At 38.8% G+C, this 19,756-nt stretch overlaps 1 protein-coding gene across 1 annotated transcript in view; it reads right to left on the bottom strand.

Annotated features, from left to right (window-relative positions):
• LRRC2 (leucine rich repeat containing 2) overlaps positions 1-19,756 on the bottom strand; it is a 68,035-nt gene that overhangs the window by 20,341 nt on the left and 27,938 nt on the right. Inside the window, exon 4 of the mRNA XM_063424819.1 lies at positions 6,141-6,277. Coding sequence (XP_063280889.1) covers positions 6,141-6,277 — 137 coding nt within the window. The remainder of the gene's footprint in view (positions 1-6,140; positions 6,278-19,756) is intronic.

Here is a 19,756-nt window from a genome sequence, read left to right on the forward strand (position 1 = left end):
ACACCTTCCATGATGCACAGGACCTTTATATTCCCAGGTGTAAATGATCAGGCAAGGATGACAAGGGACTGGAATGGCTAAGCAGGAAACTAAAGGGAAAGAAGAAAATACATAGTAGAAGCAAGGATAGGTAACCTGAGAAGACTATAGGAACAGAGTCCATTTGTACAGGGATGAGGTAAGGAAGACCAAGCTATAAGGTGAAGCTACAAGTGGATCTCTGCTTCCCTATGGGCTTCCATGGGCTGCAGGGGCATAGTTGCCTCCCCATGGTCTGCACCAGGGGCTGCAGGGGAACCTCAGCTCTGGTGCCTGAAACATCTCCTCCCCTTTCTTCTGCACTGACCTTGGTGTCACAGGGTTGCTCCTCTCACATGTTCTCACCCCACTCTTCTCTGGTTGCAACTACATCTGCACAATAACTTTTATTTCATTCTTAAATACATCTGAAGCATTGCCACCATTTCTGACCAGCCCAGCCTTGGCACGGGCTCTCCCGGACTTGGAGGAAATTTCTAGCAATTTTTGATTAGAAGCCACCCTTGTAGCACCCACACTACCAAAACCTGGCCACGTACCACGCCACATGCACTCCCAGCCCAGAAAGCCAAACGTGTCCTGGGCTGCATCCAGAGCAGCATGGGCAGCAGGGGAGGGAGGGGATTCTGCCCCTCTGCTCTGCTCTGGTAAGACCCCACCTGGAACCCTGCATCCAGCTCTCTCACAGGAAGGACAAGTAACTGTGGGCATGAGTCCTGAAGAGAACAACAGAAATTATCAGAGTGATGGAAAACCTGCTCTGTGAGGACAGGCTGAGAGCGCTGGGGTTGTTTAACCTGGAAAAGAGATGGTTTCAGGGGAGACCTCACTGTGACCTTTCTGCTCTTAAAGTGGGCTTGCAATAAAGGTGGAGACATTTTTAGTAGGGATTATTGTGATAGGACAGTGGGAACCCTTTTAAACTAAAAGAGTTTAGAATTAGATTATATAAGGTAGGACTTTTTAATACTGAGGGTGGTGAAACACTGGTACAGGTTCTCCAGAGAGAACCTGGAATCATTCTAAGTCAGATTGGATGGGGCCTTGAGAAACTTGTTCTAGTTAAAGATGTTCCTGCCCACAGCAGAGAGGTTGAACTAGATGATCTTTACAGATCCTTTCCAACCCAAACTATTCTACAGTTCTATGAGTCTGAAAGGTCTTCATGTCTGTGCTTGCTTATATTAGGACTTAGCTGAAACTGTGCATCAGAAATACCAAACAATATTTAATTTGATCTTTTCAAAACACAGTGTGTTAAAGCAGCCATGAAGCTGTTTTTTAATTTCTCTGAATTTCAAAGATCAGTTTATACGGGATTGACATGAAAATGTAGGCATTCACAGATACGCTTTCTTCTTGACAAATTATTCACATGCTTTAACAGTCTCTAATTCCCTCCCTTTGAGCTGCACAGATGATACAGAAAAAATTCTAATTACTTACTAGGACTGCTCAGATGTAGTATTGAACATTGTTCAAGGCAGAATAACTTTGGGAAAAGACTTTTTAATTTGTTTTCTGTATCAGAACATCTACTGCAAGCATTTCTCTCCTGTTCCTGGTACTGTGGGATGACTTGCCTGTCATGTGACTAACAGCATGTGCAGTACCAGATGGTATAGATGGAGGAAATTAGAACTTCTTCATATTCCCTCTCTTCTCGTTGAAGTTCCTTTGGGTCACATAGATACTGTTGGCTGCAGCAACATTATTGACAGAAAAAAAAAAAGAATCCACAAGAAAGCTGTCTCTTTGAAATACCATGCACAGGAAAGTCTGATTGTGTGATTCAGTAAATAACTGTAGAAAATAATACTTTCTGAAGAAAGCACATTGGAAATTAAGGTCAGAACAGTTTTTCGACTTTTGTCAGAATATATTTTATTTATAATACAGGTTTTTTTTCCTGGAAGAAGAAATTTATTGCATAACCTGTATTATGATAATAGTGAGAGGAACTCTACCTAAACAGTTAAAATACAAATACCAGCATGCTATGAATTCTTAAATTCACACGCAAAATAGGTAAAAAATTTGGAAATAAATCCATCCATCTCCTTCTCCCTCTAACTACTAATATATAGTATCCAGTCTAATCACACTACAGGAAGAGAGGGGTATGGTAGAGGGCATGCCTCTTCTGAACATCTTAGCTAGAAGAACAAAGTCCTCTTCACCTAAGTATCTTATGAGATACGTGTTGTATCAGGAAGGATTGTGCCTTAACCTCATTGTGTGCTAAACTTGGCTACTGAGGTCTAGAAGTATCAAGCTGACTACATAAATGTAATGTGATGTAGGTTGACTTTTCTTTTATGTACATTTGTATTTTATATCAATTTTTATTTTCACTCATGTCCAATGGAAGACATTATTCATTTGCAAGTGCAGCCAAAATAGATTTGAACTCCACTGCAGATCCATAAACATTATCTGTCAAATTTTACTTTCTATTGATACTAATGAAATATTGACCTTAACTGTAACTTTTTAATATCTAATTAAATTAATTTTAAGTCTAAATAAATTAATTTTAAGTCTAATTAATGTTAGATATCCAACAACAGAATAAATCTTTAAAAATTGAAAACTAGACATTGAAACATTTCTCTTCCTTGGACAAAATATGGAATGGTATAAAGTTCTAAGCCTTGAAAAAGCAAAATATTAGAGGACACATCCTCAATTTTTTTTCATGTACCATCAGATTACCTCATTTTAAGATTTATTGAGGTGACTTACAAAGTGCTGAAAGTGGCCTTTACAGAGAAAGAGCTTTCTGCTAGAAATGAACAGACAAGTGACCAAGGTGCTTTCCTCCATGCTATGGCACAAGGCACATCCCTCCCACAAGGAACCATTCCAAAGCACATCCAAACATAAATACTGAAAAAGTCCAGGCACCTGGACATACATGTTCCCAAAAGGCTGATACAGCTACTCCATGAGGTGCATTTGGACAAGAACAATGTTAAGGTTTTGGATGGGATATCTTCTGGACCATTACTCTATGTAAAAAAAAAAAAGTTCAAAATTAGACTTTAATAATTTCTGTTGGCTGCAGTTGGTCTTTATTACTTTTGACTAAGCTTTACACTGAACACTACTGATGTCATTATCGCACACTCCTTTAATATTCCCAGAAGAAACTTTTAAGGATTTGAAAGCTGAATAAAAATGTAACTACCTAACAGAGGATAAACAGGATACACTTTTTATCTATGCTCTATGTTATTTTTTCTATTAGCTGCCAAGTTTTCTCTTTCTTCCTAATGTTGTAAAGGGAAGCCATTCTCCTACCAAAACAGACCTTGCACATATTTGCTTGTTTATAATCTCCAATTCCCAATACTGGCTCTACATGAGAGACATGACCTAACCTTATGAGCATTTCACTGGATTAATGGATGTTACCAACAATTGTATTAGACAATAAATGATAGAATCTAACTTGTGGTCATAAATACTTGCATGGCTTGTCCATGACAAGATGCTGGCAGCATGGGGAGTTCAGGGGAAGACACTCTGCAGGAAGACACTAGAGGCTGCCCCAATTGGATACCAACAATTCCAGATGGCTCCAATGGACCGAGCACAGGACACAGCAAAGCTCCTCAGCAACCATTCTAAAAACTGATTAAAGAAAGAGAAAAGAAAAAAAACCACCAGAGAAGTGGGGAAAATAAAAAGAGTGAGAAAGAATAGAGGCAATATCAAGTCAAAGCAGGAGAAAGCGAAGGTGCTGCTTGGTGGAGTAGATCTCCACACTACAGCTCATGGAAAACTCATGTTGCTGCAGATGGATATCACTTTAAAAGCTCAGCCCATGGGGACTGCCCACATAAGGGCAGAACAAAAGTGTGAGGACAAAGGAGAAGCAGCTATAAACCACAATTGCCTGGCTTCAACTTCCCATACCACCCTGCACTACTCAGGGATGGAAGAGGAATATGAAATGAAGTTGACCTTGGGAGAGAGGGGAGGAAAGATTTCTTTTTAGTGTCGTTGTTTCTTACTACTGAAATATATATAGACAAATATTAAATTAATCTTCCCAAAGTACAGTCTGTTTTGCCTACAAAAGTAAATGAGAAACAACCTCCCTGTCTTTTATCTTGAACTAAGAGCTTTCTCATACTGTTTTTCCCCAATGTTGTGCTGAAGAGGGGAATGAAGTGATCAGACAGGTAGGCATTTGGCTATTATCCAAAGCTAGCCCAGCACTGTCTTTCTGTTTTCCCTTTTTAGACTGTTAAGACTAATTCAATATTTTAATTCATTAAATAATTACCTGCTAATCACTATAAGTATTTGTCTGAGGGTCAACATTTGACTCCTATTATGTATGTATCCTTATGCAAGGATACTGATGCAATTGCTCTGAATATCATGAGCCATAGTGGGTATGCCAAAGGTCACTTTGCAGCATTTCACATCATTCAACAAAAGTGTTACTTTAATTGTATGTTCAGCTTCCAAAGCTGCCCTTGAAATGTTGATTCTGAGAAACTGAGTTTATTATCTAAATCAGAAGAGCTTGTGTAGCCTACCTCTCAGATCACTACAAATATAAATTGAGTTTCAGCCTCCAGAGAAACACAATAGATAATGCCAATATTTTTCTTCTTGAACTTTTGTACATACTAACATGATGTTGTTTGCAGTTTTTACTGTTATATAAAATTATTTGCACCACTCCTTTTTCCATAGGTTTTAAGTGAACCATTAGGCTGTAACCTACACTCAGTTTTGTGGCTTTCTTTCTTATTGAGCAGGCGAGTTTTGTAAGGAAACAATATTTTTGAGCTCTCCAAAAGGAACACCAGTGTCTCAGGCTCAACCCTGGAAAGACTTACATGCAAAGGCTACCATCACACACAAACATGGGTAAATCTTTGCATTAAAAGATCTCTTTAAGCAACTGGGAAGACACACAGTGATTTCAAAATAGCAATGACTGGGGTAAATTTATGTTCCACAGGTTTGAATATACTCACTATTCTAAGATAATTTTATTTAATTCCTTTGACTATTCAGGACATATGATTTTCTGATTCCATTATGATTCCTTTTTACTAGTTAAATTCTGTCTGCTTCATTCCTTGGTTTTGCTATCCAAAGGAGAAGAGGCAGGAGAAAGGAGAGACCTACAATGCTTATTCTGTTGCAAGCATCTCTTTCTCATATCCGTTTATAGTAGGAAGTTCAGCTCTTTGTTTTTGTTTAGCAACTCTTTTGAGATAAAGTGCTTTACTATGAAAAGTCGGCGGAGAAAATTAAGTACTATTACTTTCCTCAGAAGAGAACATAAGCAGGGTTAGATCAGATCTCACATAAGTTTAATCCACTCCAACATTGCCTGTGAAACACCAGTAACAGATGTCTAGAGAAAAATAGGAATCAGTAAAGAAGCACCTGACACTTTTCCCTAAAGATCCTTCTACTCACCCCCCAGAAATCAGGATATTAAGAACCTGAGAAATACAGATGACAGCTAAAAGTGTAGTTAGGTAGCAGCCAATGATTTTATTTCTCCCTGACAATAAGTCTCGTAGCAGCTGTGGCAGAGAACAGTTATGCAGCCAACAGAAAAAAAATAATATTGGTGCATGCCTGGGAGTCCTTTTCTCAGTCTATTATAAATTCATGCCATTCCTCTCATGTAATATCCTTTTCAGAGAGATACCTGTGCTTTTAGCAAAATGCAGTTTTGTTTATAGAACTCTCCATACAGATTTTAAAGGAAAACAGACAGTGGGAACAAAGTATGTATCTGAATTTGACTATCAAGATGCACTTCATTTTTACCAAAAACAGCATTTTGCAGCCTTCTGCATATTACCACAGCCAAATCTCCTTTAGGATCCTGTCCTCCTTCATATATCAGAATATGCACAAGTAAAATTCAGTCACTTGAAAACCAAAGCAAAGTATCTTGGCCTATTTATATGCTTCTAAGACATTTTCAATTATATTACTATAAAAACATTACAAACTGCAAGTGATTTAATCTGTTAAGGAAAGATTTGAACACTGTGATAAAATACCTTTTAAGCCAAATAAAAAAAGATGGAAATAGATATAGATTGTTATCTTACTTCAAATGGGAGCTCTGTTATTTCCATATTTCCAGACAAATCCAGTTTTTCTAGATTTTCACAATCACCCAATTCTGGAGGAACTGACTTCAAATTATTGAAACTCACATTGAGCACTTTGAGGTTTTTTAAGCAGCCTGTGAGGGTAAGATAATTCAAATCAGTGTGCTAAAAAAAAAAAAAAAAGAGAGAAAGCAAAAAAAAAAAGGTATACTCAGTTAAGCAAAGAAAAAAGCTCCTTATCGTGATGATGAGTACAATTAATAAATATTTTTAGCAATGATCACAAACATTTGGAGGGGCAATAATGCCCCTTAATCAGCAATGTTTGCAAGGAGACAGAAAAGACTTTCAAATATCTTGTTTCTTCCAATGATGAGACCCCTTTTGACCTCAGCTGAAACTAGAGAAGATGGCTTTTTGCTTGGCCATTGTAGAAAATTTTCCTGCCAACTGAAACACATCTTAGCAAATTTTATACAACCTCTTCGTTGGGAACAATCACTCCTACTAAACTTATTACATAGAAAATTCTGTCTTTAGTATCCTACCTTGCACACTTTTGACTATATAAAGGATGTGTGCGTGTGCTTCATTATTTTCTTGATTGTGATTTATCATATCAACTGGCTTAATTTAAAGACCATTATGATATTCTATGCTACATTTAGTAACAAAGATTTTTGTTTCTTTAAATTATAACATTACATAATTGTCAGCAAAGGAGGGTTAGAAACATAATTAAAATGCAATATCCTGGAAAAAAAATGCAAATTATTCTGTGATGTAATCTAACTGGAAGAAATTTGAATATATCAAGCAGCTGATGCTTTAGCAAAGGAATCATTAAAGAGGTAACAAGATGAGAACGTTTTATGGAAAGCCCGGTTGTTGTATTACATGAATGGTCATGGAATTGCAGAATCACAAATGGTTTCGTTTAGCAGGAACCTTCAAAAATCATCCAGTACAAAGCCTTGTCCAACCTGACTGAATACCTCCCGTGATGAGTCATGCACTATTTCTCCAGGCATACTGTTTCAATGTCACATCACTTTCATCATAAAAGATTTCTGACATCCCATCCACTCCTACTATCTTTCTATTTAAAGCCACTGTCCTTTGTCCTGTCAGTACAGGCCCTGGTAAAAAGTCTCCCCCTACCTTTCTCATAAATCCTCTTTATATGTTGAAAGGTGGCAATATGGTGCCACCACGGAATCTTTGCTTCTCCAGTCTAAACACTCCCAGCTCTCTGAGCTTTCTTTCATAGAGGTGCTCCAGACCTCTGACAATCTTCACAGCCCTTCACTGAAGCCATTTCAGCAGGCTCATGTCTTTCTTGTACTGGAAGCCCCAGGAGTGGATGAAGTATTTCAGGTGGAGACTCACAGTGACACCCTCCCTTTCTGGTCACACCTCTTTTCCTGCAATTCAAGATTCTGTTGGCTTTCTGGGCTGCAAATGCACATTGCCACCTCATATCCAATTCTCATTCACCACTATTCTCAAGTCCTTCTCTGTGGGGCTGTTCTCAATCCATTCACCCTCAGTCTGCACTGATATTAGAAACTGTCCCAGCGCATGTGCAGAATCTTGTACTTTCCCTTGTTGACTTCCGTGAAGTTCACGTGAACCCACCTCTCAAGACTGTCAAGGTGGTCCTGCATGGCATCCCTGGCATCCCTTCCTGTAAGGATATCAACTGTATGTACTCAGTTTATTATTATCCACAATATTCCCCTCCACTCATTTATTTTCCGTAGTATTCCCTTCTACCCATTGACAGAATGCAGCATTCAGAAGGCAATGCAAAACCAAGGAACACAACTGCAATTCAGCAGTTGGAAACTGGGAGAGAGCAGTATCATCAACAAGGTCTCAAAGTAGACTAGATATTTCTAACGCAAGACAAGACATAGAGCAACCAAAAACTTATATTAATGAGAGTCCCAGGTCTGGCCAGGAGAGGTCTAATTTTTCCAGTTGCTGATAAAGGGCATGGCCAGGACCCAGAGGTTATTCTATCCCAGCTCATATCATTAGCAGGAGCTGGAGAAAGAAACTTTCTTCCAGGAAGAAGGGGTTCTGGTTCAGTCAATTAAACATGGGGGAGAGAGCCATCTGATTTCTTAACTTTCTATTATCAGGGTTTTTTCTGTGCAAATCGCGTCTTTACTTGTAACTGTCATTTGCATTGTGGTTGTTACTGTACATTTTATTAACTTATCTCTATTTCTGGTAAATGTTTCTTCTCTCAGTGTGTAATCTTTACCTTTTGTTCCTCCCATTCTCCTCTCCACAGTGCTGCAGACAGAGGAGAAAGGGAAGGCCAGGGAGCAATAAGGAGCAGTGCATAGTTTGAAGAGTCTCAGGAGGGCACTGAATTGGAGAGTACCATTCCTAAATCACAACAATCAGTCTTGTATTTATAATCATTTGTTTTTTGAGTGCCCTCAAGTCAGTATCATAATAGTGATCTTATCCTTAAGACATTAAGACTTATTTAAACTTTTTCCAAAGCAAATGTGGGCTTAGAGTTGCTCACCTTTTGCAATCTGTGGAAATCCTCACCAGCAGCTATTTGGTGCTTCCACAGAAAAGGACAGAGAAGAAGCATAGGGAGTAGCAAGTCCTACATTTTTTCCCTGAGAAATTGCTGTTGTCAGAACCAGAGACATGCAGTTTGATGGCCAACCAGATCACACTGCAGTTTACACAAACCCCATAGTTTCCCTTGGACACAATACTGTCTTCAAATGGAAGACCACCAAATTTGGACCACCCAAATGATCTCACATGTGGCAGACAGAGCATATATTGTGAGAACTCTGTTATATTAATCTCTACAGGCTGCAAAAAAGAAAAACATAGGGTCTTTCCATTGAGATTCTTTCCAGTTTTAGCTCTGCCAGAAACTGAGGTATGTTTCAAAATTCAGTTGTCCTTTTAGGATGATGACCTTGTTTTCCTTTACTGTAAGCTGCTGGTTTAGTTAAAATAGAAGACAACATTTCTGTAAGACTGTAACAGGCATTGTTTTGCCAGTATACTACTATCTGACAAAGGTTATTGGCATAATAAAACTATTTGTGTCAATGTGTGAACCACCTTATTTCCATATTTTAAGCACCTAAAATAATAGAAGTTTAGTCTACTGATCAGGAAGCCTCATCAGGTTTAGTACCATAATGTAGATAAAAACATTCTATCACATGCTAAGTGTCATAACTATGGATTTACCACTTCATTGCAACACAACAATCACTGAAACAGAAATGCCTTAAAATCAGAGATTCAGAGAATCACAGTTTACTTCCTCAATCAATTAATCCCTTGTTAAAGGAAAGCAAATCCTTCTGGAATGAAAAAAACCATCTAATCAATAGCCCTAGAACGTTTTGCCTATTCTTTCAGCACTGGAATATTGTACTGATTCTGTCTGGAATGGAGTTAGTGCTTCTCATAGCAAGTCATATAGTGTTATGTTTTGGATTTATGACCAAACATTGTAATAACCGCACAGTGCTAACACATCAAAATATTTTGTTTCTCACTCTGCTGCCCCACTGAGTCAGCTAGAAGTGGACAAGAGGCTGAGAGGGGACAGGGCTGAGGCACTCTATCCAAACTGACCAAAGGAATTTGCTAGAGCATTAAATGTCACATCCAGCAGTAAAAGCTGGAGAGAGGGGTGGAATGGGAGTGAGTTCTCCAAGGTCCCTATTGCTTTGAGACTGAATGGGGATCAATTTGTGGTGAGTGTGTGCTTTTGCATCACTGGTTTGTTTACATCTTTTTAAACTGTCCTGATAGATGAGTTTTCTCGCTTTTGCCTTTCCCTTTCTCTCCCCATCCTGCTGTTAGAGACTGGACTGTGGGGGACTGAGCAAGCTGTATGAGGCTTAGCTGCCTATAAGTGTTAACCTACAACAGGCAGTCGCTAATTTTTCAGTTGCCTCATTTATACCTCTAGAGAAATTTCTACCTGTCAGTTCCATTAGTAATTGGAGAACTAACTACTAATGGACTAATAGGCAAGGCATCTGGTGCTACCAACATGGTAGTTAATGTCTTGTCTAACTCTGTTCAGATGGTCATCTCTGATGATTAGAGATGTGGAGCAGAGCCATTTATGAAAAGGAAATCACAAAAATGTAACAGCCTTTCTGGGTAGTGTGATAGACTCAGGCACAGCTTCTCTGACTTCCACAGCACCTGACATGTGTGTAAGTGCTCTCAGTATGGTTTGCACATATGAGAAAATACATAAGTAAAAAATGCATCATATTTTTTCTTGTGATATATAGTCTCTTTCTAACACAACAGAAGGGCACTACAGATTCTACAGCAATTTCCAGTAATTGCTGTGACTAAGATTATGAAAATTACTGGAAAAAGGCATGAGTCATGCAACTGAATTTTATTTCCATTACAAACTCAGGACAACATAGATAAATGGGATAAAGCTTACCAAAATCTGCCTTCAGGGAACAATCTCTTGGAATTCCATAGGGGCTATTTTTCACCTTAGGCTCTTCAGTAGATTAAGTTATGCCGTCTGACAAGTGAGCAGTAGTCAAGCATTAACATGACCCCCAGGGAAATAAGACATATATAAGACTAACCAGGATGTCCTGGATAAAATCCTTGCATGACCACTTCACATAATCCCACTTTTTTTATTTCTCACATTCCATCCGAAAAGCAGTTTATTTTTTACATCTTCTGCGTTATGCTGTTACAAGAAGTTACTGAGTTTCATAATTCTCTTTATTTGGAATAATCTTAAGACTGCTAGCCTAAATTTATTTGCAGAAGTTTTATAACTATGCATTCCTTTGTCTAGTTCATCTTTAAATAGGTTTTTTTTCTTCCCTGGTGTTTACTTCTGATGTTTTCATAGGTAACAGATATCTTGGAATTTATTTTACTAGCCCGAATAAGCCATTTTTTCTGGTCTCTGTTGACAAAATAAAATTCCCCTCCTTAAAGGGTCCTAATAGACTTATTTTACATCTGTTCTCAGCTAAATTTACTGGATAGTCCTCCTGTGACCATTAGATTTGGAATTTCATTTCTTCAGTTTTCTGCATTTAATGATCTCTGACATGCTGCACGAAAACTGTATACACAGCCTTGAGCTCTGCAACTGTGAATTTAATCTCTGTATTTTTTCAGAAGCCTATCTGTCCATCAGCCTTACCATAATTCCACCAGTGACAACACTCCGACAGCCTATGTCAGAAAATTTCAGTAACTCTGTTCCTGAAAATTATTAAGTGGTAAAGTCAAGACTGATCCTTGAGAAAATCCACAAATGATCTTCTTCATGACCAAAGCCTTCTCTTTCCAAATAAACACATTTTTGTCTCTGGTTGAACAATTCTTTTGCTCATTTTTACAATTGTGGCATCAAAGTCTATTCTGTTAGAATCAAATATTAATTTTCCATAGTTCTCTGTATCAAATACATCATGAGCTAGACAGCTAGACAAAATCTACCACTTGAAGCTCAATCATTAACTTGAAAGACAGAAACCAAATTAGTTGGGAACAACTTGCTTTTCCTTTACAATTTTTTTATTTCAACCTGGTTTCCATTCAGCAGAACATCACTAATGACTCCTTCCTCTAAATAATTGTTTAAAATTTGTACAACCAAAAATGTAGATAAGGATGGAGTTAGGTTATATGAGCTCCCAGAACAGTAATCCAGATTACAGAGTGAGATCTGCTAGGCTAACTTTGTCAAAGAGAGCATAAATATGCAACTATAAAAAAATCCATGAAAACTAAGGATTCTCAAATCCTGTCTTGACTGAAGGAGCACAAAATTGTGGTGGGATGAATCCCAAAACAGTCTTCAAATACCATAGATATTGTCATTTGGAGTGGGGGGGGGGTGGGGAACAAGAAGGGAGAAAAGGCAGTATGGAGGATATTCACAACCCTGAAATCTGCATCTAGGAGGCTATCTATGTCTTCTTAGTGCAGAAATTATCCACCATCTTTGGTATGCTGCCCAGTCAACATCAGGCTTAATGAGCATGTAATACAGCCATTGAGGCAGCTGTAGGCAGAGAGGGAGGAGGTGACTTTCCATCCTTTCCATGACTGCACAAATGTAGAGCAGGAGTTGACTCCCACACATGTTACATATACATTCAAATAACATTCAAGCACAACTTCTGAATTAAAAGTAGTAATAGTAAAATCATTACTGTACAATACTGCTTTTAACTATGCTTAATGTCACTGAATTTTCATTCTATGAAATATGTAAATTCTGGAATTAAACTGCTAATATCTCTATGTTTTCCATGGAGAGGCAGTAAAAGCTGAAATGCAATCCATGGCCTCTCTGAAAGTTTCCCAATTAAGATTTATTTTTTTTTTAGATGGGAGATCCAGTGTCATAGGTGTTGCATTTATTCTCAGTTTAAATTTTTAATTCCTTTTTAAAAACTTGAATTAGTAATTCTCTAATTTCTTATAAGCAATGCATCATTCTAATAATAGTAGTACAAATTCATCTTTTACACAAGCCTACATTAGTGGTCCTAACAAAGTGTCAGAGACAAAATACAGATGAGGTTACAGAATGCCTTTATTATCTAAGAATCCCATTCAATGCAAATGTAGATCCACATGTACAAACTAGACTGTGCAAAATGCTGGACAACTTTTTACATTAAGCGTAGAATCATTGAATTATGGACTGGCTTGGTTTGGAAGAGACCTTAAACATCACCTAGCTCCTGCCCCACTGCCATTAGCAAGGTCACATTTCACTAGACCAGGGTTCTCAAAGCCCCATCCAATCTGGTCTTGAACACTTCCAGGGATGAGTCATCCACAACACATCTGGACAACCTGTTTAATTGCCTCATCACACTCAGAGGAAAGAATATCTAATATCTGAATCAAACCTACCCTCTTTCAGTTTATGGCCATTGCCCTTTGTCCTGTTTTCTACATGCCCTTGTAAACAGCTCCTACCCCAAATTCTTTATAGACCTCCTTCACGTACCACAGTAAGGGGAGCCCAGAGCCTTCTTTCCTACGGGCTGAACAAGCACATTTCTCTCAGCCTGTCATTATAGAGGTCCTCCATTCCTCTAATCACCCTTGTGTCTCCTCTGATATCACACCAACAAGTTCACATCCTTCCCGTGCTGGGAGCCCAGAGCTGGATGCAGGGTTCCTGGTGGGGTCTCACCAGAGCAGAGTAGAGGGACACAATCCCCTCCCTCCCCTGCTGCCCACTCTGCTTTGGATGCAGCCCAGGACACGTTTGGCTTTCTTGGTGAGTCTCATGGCTGGGTCATGTCCAGCCTCTCACCCACCAGGCTCTTCTCAGCAGGGCTGCTCTCCATCTGTTCATCCCTCAGCATGTGCTGATACCAAAGTGTGTCTCAACCCAAGCACAGCACCTTGTACTTGGTCTTGGTAAACCACATGAGATTCACAAGCCCAGTTCCCAAGCTTGCCCAGGTCCCTCTGTATGACAGACGAGTTAACCTAGCCTTCAAACAGGTCAACCACACCCCTCATCTGGGTGCTGTCTGCAAATTTGCTGAGGGTGCACTCAAACTTACTGCCCAAATCGTTGACGAAGACACTGAATAGCACTGTTTCCCGTACAGTCTCCTGAGGCCTACCTCGTCTCACAAACATCCATGCAGACACTGAATTCTTGAGCAGTACACTCTGGATGAGACCATCTAGCCAATTCCTCTGAATCCACTGAACAGTGCACATATCACATCCATACCTCTGCACTTTAGAGAGAAGGATATGTGGCAGACCATGTTAAAGGCCTTACCAAAATTCAGACAGATAAGAGGCCTTCTCTTGTCCATGGATAAAGTCACTCCGTTGTAGAAGGCCACAAAGTTGATTTTTCCTTAGTGAAGCCATGCTGGTTTTCTCAAACCATCCCCCTGGTCTCTGTGTGCCTTAGTATAGCTTTCAGGAGGATCTTTTTCATGATTTTACCAGAGACAGAGATGATGCTGACAGGTCAGCAGATCCCAAGGTCATCTATTCTACCTTCTTCTAAAATGAGCACTCTGTTTCCCATCTTTCAGTCACCTGGGACTTTACCTGACTGCCATGACTTTTCAAATGTCATGTCAAGTGGCTCAGTGGCTACATCAGGCAGTTCCCTTCAGCCTCTGGGATGCACTTCATCAGTTCCCATAGACACACCTATATTCAGGTTCCTCAGGTGGTCATGAACATGATCTTTGTGCAAGTGAGTTAACTCCCCCAATCCCTGCCCTCAGTGCCATCCACTCCAGAAGTGTGAGAAGAGGGGGTGCCATTGAAAACTGAGTCAAAAATGTCCTCATAAAAACAGTCAACTTGCAACACCAGTGTTTAATACTGCCTCTTCAAAGGGGGGATGTAAACAAAATTTTCCTCCATTTCATACAAGACTGAGCTTTTGGACAAATAACACTGAATACCAAATAAATGACAAAGGTAATAGACAAGTTTGCAGTTCCTCAGAATAGGCATTTAAGATGAGAATATGTATTTTCTTCTTGGAAACTCATAAAACACATTGGGGATCTTATTAATAGGAAAAGCTATTTTAGGTATCAAGAAGTCACTTAAAATTCTATTGCTATTAGTTTTCCCATATGAGTTCTAGAAAATTGGATTAATGACATGCACAGAGGAAATGTTATACTGTGCAATGGAAAAGAGACAAAAATCCCCTATGATTCCTTAATAAATTATGTCTCAAAAGCAGCTATTTTTAATCCTAACTATTTGGAAAATCAAAAATGGGAGAGGACACAGTACAAATATTTTATTAACAGCTCTTTGAAAAGTATAATGGATCATCTGTGGGACAAAAAATTCCCAACATAACCTTATAGGTCCATGCCAGCACAAAGGCTTTGGGAACATATGAAACTTCAGTTCACTATTTCCTGTGTGAATATGAGATCATATAATTGGATTGTTTCAGTTATAGCAATTACTAATATATCAGCACCACTTTATATACAGCAACTGCACTGTAGCCACATAATCACAGTCAGAGCTGTAATCTCACCCAGAAGACAAAGAGAATCCCCTGGCTCCACCCCATTCATGATTTTTCTGTTACTCCTAGACAAATTGTTTTAAGACAGATCACTCCATTCTACGGTTTTCCTTTCTTCTTTAGTTTTAATTCTCATTTGAATATTTGCCATTAAACAAAAACTATCAAATCAAAAGTATTCTCAGCTGTCTTCTGTTACAAATTTGTTCTTGTTCATGTACATATGTGACTATAAAAATGTGATTTGAAATATCTGGTAATGGATTCAACTCTTTCCTCTCTCTGATTCACAGTGGAGCATTATCTCCTAAACCCTAAAACAGGAATATGAACTTCATTGTTCCGGAAGTGCAGAAACTTCTACTGCAGCAATAATCTTTTTCATTGATATTCATTCATATTCTTATCACCTCAGGTTCTCTCATAGCTTTACCTCTCCTGAGAATCAGAAGTTGTCATAATATGGCTCACCATAATATGGCTACCCTGTGCCGTGTGATCTGTTGATCTAAACTTGACTTCAATTCTGTCTGAAGATTAAAGACTCAACAAGATTCATGTCACTACCAACACCAAATATCTGTCATTGCTCTCAAGTACATTTTAGCTGTGATATTTATCTAGTTATTGCCATTTTGTAAGGAGAAGACAAAATGATGAATACCTTAGTGTGTAACCTTTCCAGACACCTTACCTTCTGATTTAACACTCAGTCCTCACTCTTTGTTTAGGTGAAGCTCCCAAATCAAACCCACATCAATAATTTTCCTTGTGAAAATTTAGTAGATAAGTTGACATATATAAGTATACTTAAAACGTGAAAGGTTTCATTTACAAATAATATTCAAAAACATCAAAATATCCAAGACCTTTCATAATATTTTCTTATGAAAATAATTAACATTTCCAATACACACTAATATCCATCTCTGTATGCATATATAGTTCATGAAATAAAAACACTGCTATTTGCCAGCACGTAAATAAGCCTCAATTTGTCTCAATTACACAAATTGAGACAAAGTTCCTCTGTAATTTATGCCATTATAAAAAGGGCAGTTCCACTGCCTTACTAATGGGTGGCCTGTCAATCCACAACACCCAGTCAGACTGAAAAACATCAAGAAGTTTTGGCAAAAAAGTGCTGAACAGTTCAGGTACACAATCTTGGAGTAGTTATTCATATTACTTGTTTTTACACTACATCAGTGATTATGCATCATTTTCTGGATAAGCTAGAATTACTACTGTGATGAAGAATTATATATAAATTACATATATATATATATATAAAATACATATATATATAAGTAGTTCTATGTCTTAGCCAATCTGTTGATTTGATTATACAGTGTCTAATGTTCAAATCTATGTTTCCACAGAGGAGTGTTTAGATTTAATGAATCTTGAAAAATAAAATTTCTGAACAAAAGTTCCTGGGTAGGATGAGGATGATGAGTGCTATAACACCATGTCTGAGGGAAGTCCTACAACAATGCATTTTCTAACATTCTCTGGTCTTTCCAGACAAATATTTACATTAAAAAAAAAAAAAAAAAAGGCATCAGAAACACTGAAAGGAAGAAATCATGGGTATAAACTAATAAGACAAACATAAATAAGTGGAGAGAAAATGAATAAGTGGGAATAACATAAAAGGTACTGATGAGCAGAAATCCCATCATTTTAATGCAATTGAAAGAACAATGCTACCAAAAACAATGAGACTTTTCCCCTTGTTTCCCAAAAAAGGTCTAATACAGGCTTTACATTACCCTCTACTAGAACAATCTACTTGTTCCTTGGTGTTCCCCAGGGCTCAGCATTGGGGTCAGCCCTCTTTGGAGTATTGTTGATCTGGATGTGGAGATCGAGTGCCCTCTAAGTCACTTTGCAAACAACACTAAGTGGAGTGGGAGGATTGATCTACTAGTGTTGGCCAGGGAATCAGCCAGAGTCAAGACAACACTCAATATGAGTTAAAAATCTTGCTCATTGATTCAGCTATTTGACGTACATTTATACTGTGCTAAGCATACCATGCACCTAACTCTGAACATCATTGGTTAAACCATAGTGTTCACGTGTCCTTGCAGTATACATAATTGGTTCAGAAGCTCTGTCCACGAGGCTAAATGCTGCAAATCTTCCCTAACTTATGGTCAATGCATCCTGTCTAGCATCCTGTTACAGCTATTGTTCCAAGCTTTACTTCCTCCTTATCCCATCTAAGGAATGGTTCAAGGACGTTTCATCTTCTACTCATCCCTTAAGCTAAGAGCAGGATTGTGCAAATGTCCCTGCTTTTCCAGCCATGCATCCACATACTAGAGGGTAGGAAAGACATTCAGAGTCATCTGGATCAGCTGGATCAATGGGCCAAGGGCAGTTGTATGAGGTTTGATAACACGAAGAGCCAGGTCCTCTGACCTTGGGTCACAACAGCCCATACAGCACTACAGGCTTGGAGAAAAGGATTAGGAAAGCTGCCTGGCAGAAAAGGGGCTGGGGGTGCTGGCTGTGTGCCCAGCTGGCCAAGAAGGCCCAAGACATCCTGGCTTGTATCAAAAATAGTGTTGTGAACAGGATCAGGTAAGTTATTCACCTGCTGTACTCAGCATTGGTGAGACCACTCCTCAAATCCTGTGTTCAGTTCTGGGCCTCTGTCCTGGTTTTGTCCAGGACAGGGCTAAATTTTGCAGCAGCCAGGAGGGGGCATTGCTAATACACAGGAGGTTATCCTATACCACTTCACAGCATTTTTCAAGGGTGGGAGAAGGGGTCCCTTCTAATCAAGTGTGGTTATGTATCACTGCTTAGATCCAGAACGGATGTTATAGCTGTTTCCAGTAAATTGCTCTTATCTCAACCCATGATCTTTAGCTTTTGTGCCTCAAATTTTCCTCTCCACACCGCTGAAAGGGAAGAGGAGAAGGAGATGGAAAGGAGTAAGTGCCACATGGTTTGGAGTGCTTCAGTGGGAACATTAAACCGGGGAACACCATTTCTAATCCACAACAGCCCCAGACACTGGGGTGCTGCAGTGTCCAGAGAAGGGCAACAGACCTGGGGAAGAGTCTGGAGCACAATTTTTTTGAGCAGCTAAGGGTGTTGGTGTTGTTGGTCCTGGAGAAAAGGAAGGTGACCTTATCACTCTCTGCATCTGCCTGAAAAGGAGGGTGTACTAAGGTGAGAATCAGTCTCTTCTCACACTTGAAAAGTGGGAGAAATGAAAGGATGAGAGGAAACTACCTCAAGTTGCACAAGGGGAGGCCTAGATTGGATACTAGAGAAAAAATTCTTACTGAAATGTTGTCCATGCATTGGAACTGGCAGCCCAAATAACAGAGGAAGTTACCAGCTTTGAAAATCCTAAAAAAAAAAGTGTGCATGTGTCATTAAGAGATATAGTTTAGAGATGAACACAGTGGGGGTAGGTTTATGGTTGGCCTCAATGATCTTAGAGGCCATTTTCAATCTTAACAATTCTGTGATTCTCAGATGTGTTCATGCCTTTATAGTGGAAAAAGATTTTAATAGCATTAATGATATTTTTTTTCTTTGGGATCATTTTCATTAACACTGCATAATCTTATGAGAATAAAGAAAATCTTTTCTGCCTCTATCTGCCTCAAATGGTAAGCAACAACCCCTCAAAACTCTCTGCTTAATGGTTTAGAGCAGCCTCTGACAGGAAACTTGTAGCCTTTCCCCTTTCTTCTGTGCTATTTCCCCTTTCTTCCAAACTATGTCTTATAAGATGTTTGTCCATTAAACTCACTGACCTGAGTTCTGCAGTCAAAGTGCTGATAAAACAGTTAGTGCTCATTTTATGTCCATTATCTACTTGTGTCTTGTTTATGATCTGTTAGTGTGTTTAGAAGCCAGGCTGAAACTATAAAATAGATCTCAATATCTATGTAAAATTTTCTTTCTAAAATATAGTGCTAGTAAATAAATCAAAAGCATGAGTGTGACTTGATTAACAGAATACTAAAAGAGTAGAAAATTCTAGCTCAGATTTCTGTGTTTCAGGATGCTCTCCCTCTTCCTGTTTTTCTTAGTTAAACTTATGATATCAAGGGAGGTGGAGGTTTTAGTCTTTAAGCTGTTGTCTCTAAGTGTACATAAGGGATGACACTTGTGGTGAAAGCTTAGGACTACTGTATTTAAAATCAAATGCTGTGTTAGTACATTTGGGTGCAGGAGCTTGACGTGAGAGCCCACAACAGGCCCAGTTTCTTCAGCTCTCAGAGATGCCACGTGTACAGCTGTATTTTTCCTTTTAAGAGCAGTAAATCCCTTTCAATACCAACACAATCTGCCAAACAAGCTTTTCTATTGTAAGATCCAAAAACATAGGAGAAGCAAGCATTAAAATTATTCTCATGTAGCTTAAAATGGCAAGGACCAAAGCATTCAAGCCTTAAGAATTTGTTTCTCTAAAACTTTTAACACCCATCTGAGTAGATTTAGATTAGATATTACGAAGAAATTCTTCACTGTTCGTGTGTTGAGGCACAGATTGCCTCAACTGGCACAGGTTGCCCAG

This window comes from Prinia subflava (assembly GCF_021018805.1).
Source record: "Prinia subflava isolate CZ2003 ecotype Zambia chromosome Z unlocalized genomic scaffold, Cam_Psub_1.2 scaffold_123_NEW, whole genome shotgun sequence".
Taxonomy (NCBI): domain Eukaryota; kingdom Metazoa; phylum Chordata; class Aves; order Passeriformes; family Cisticolidae; genus Prinia; species Prinia subflava.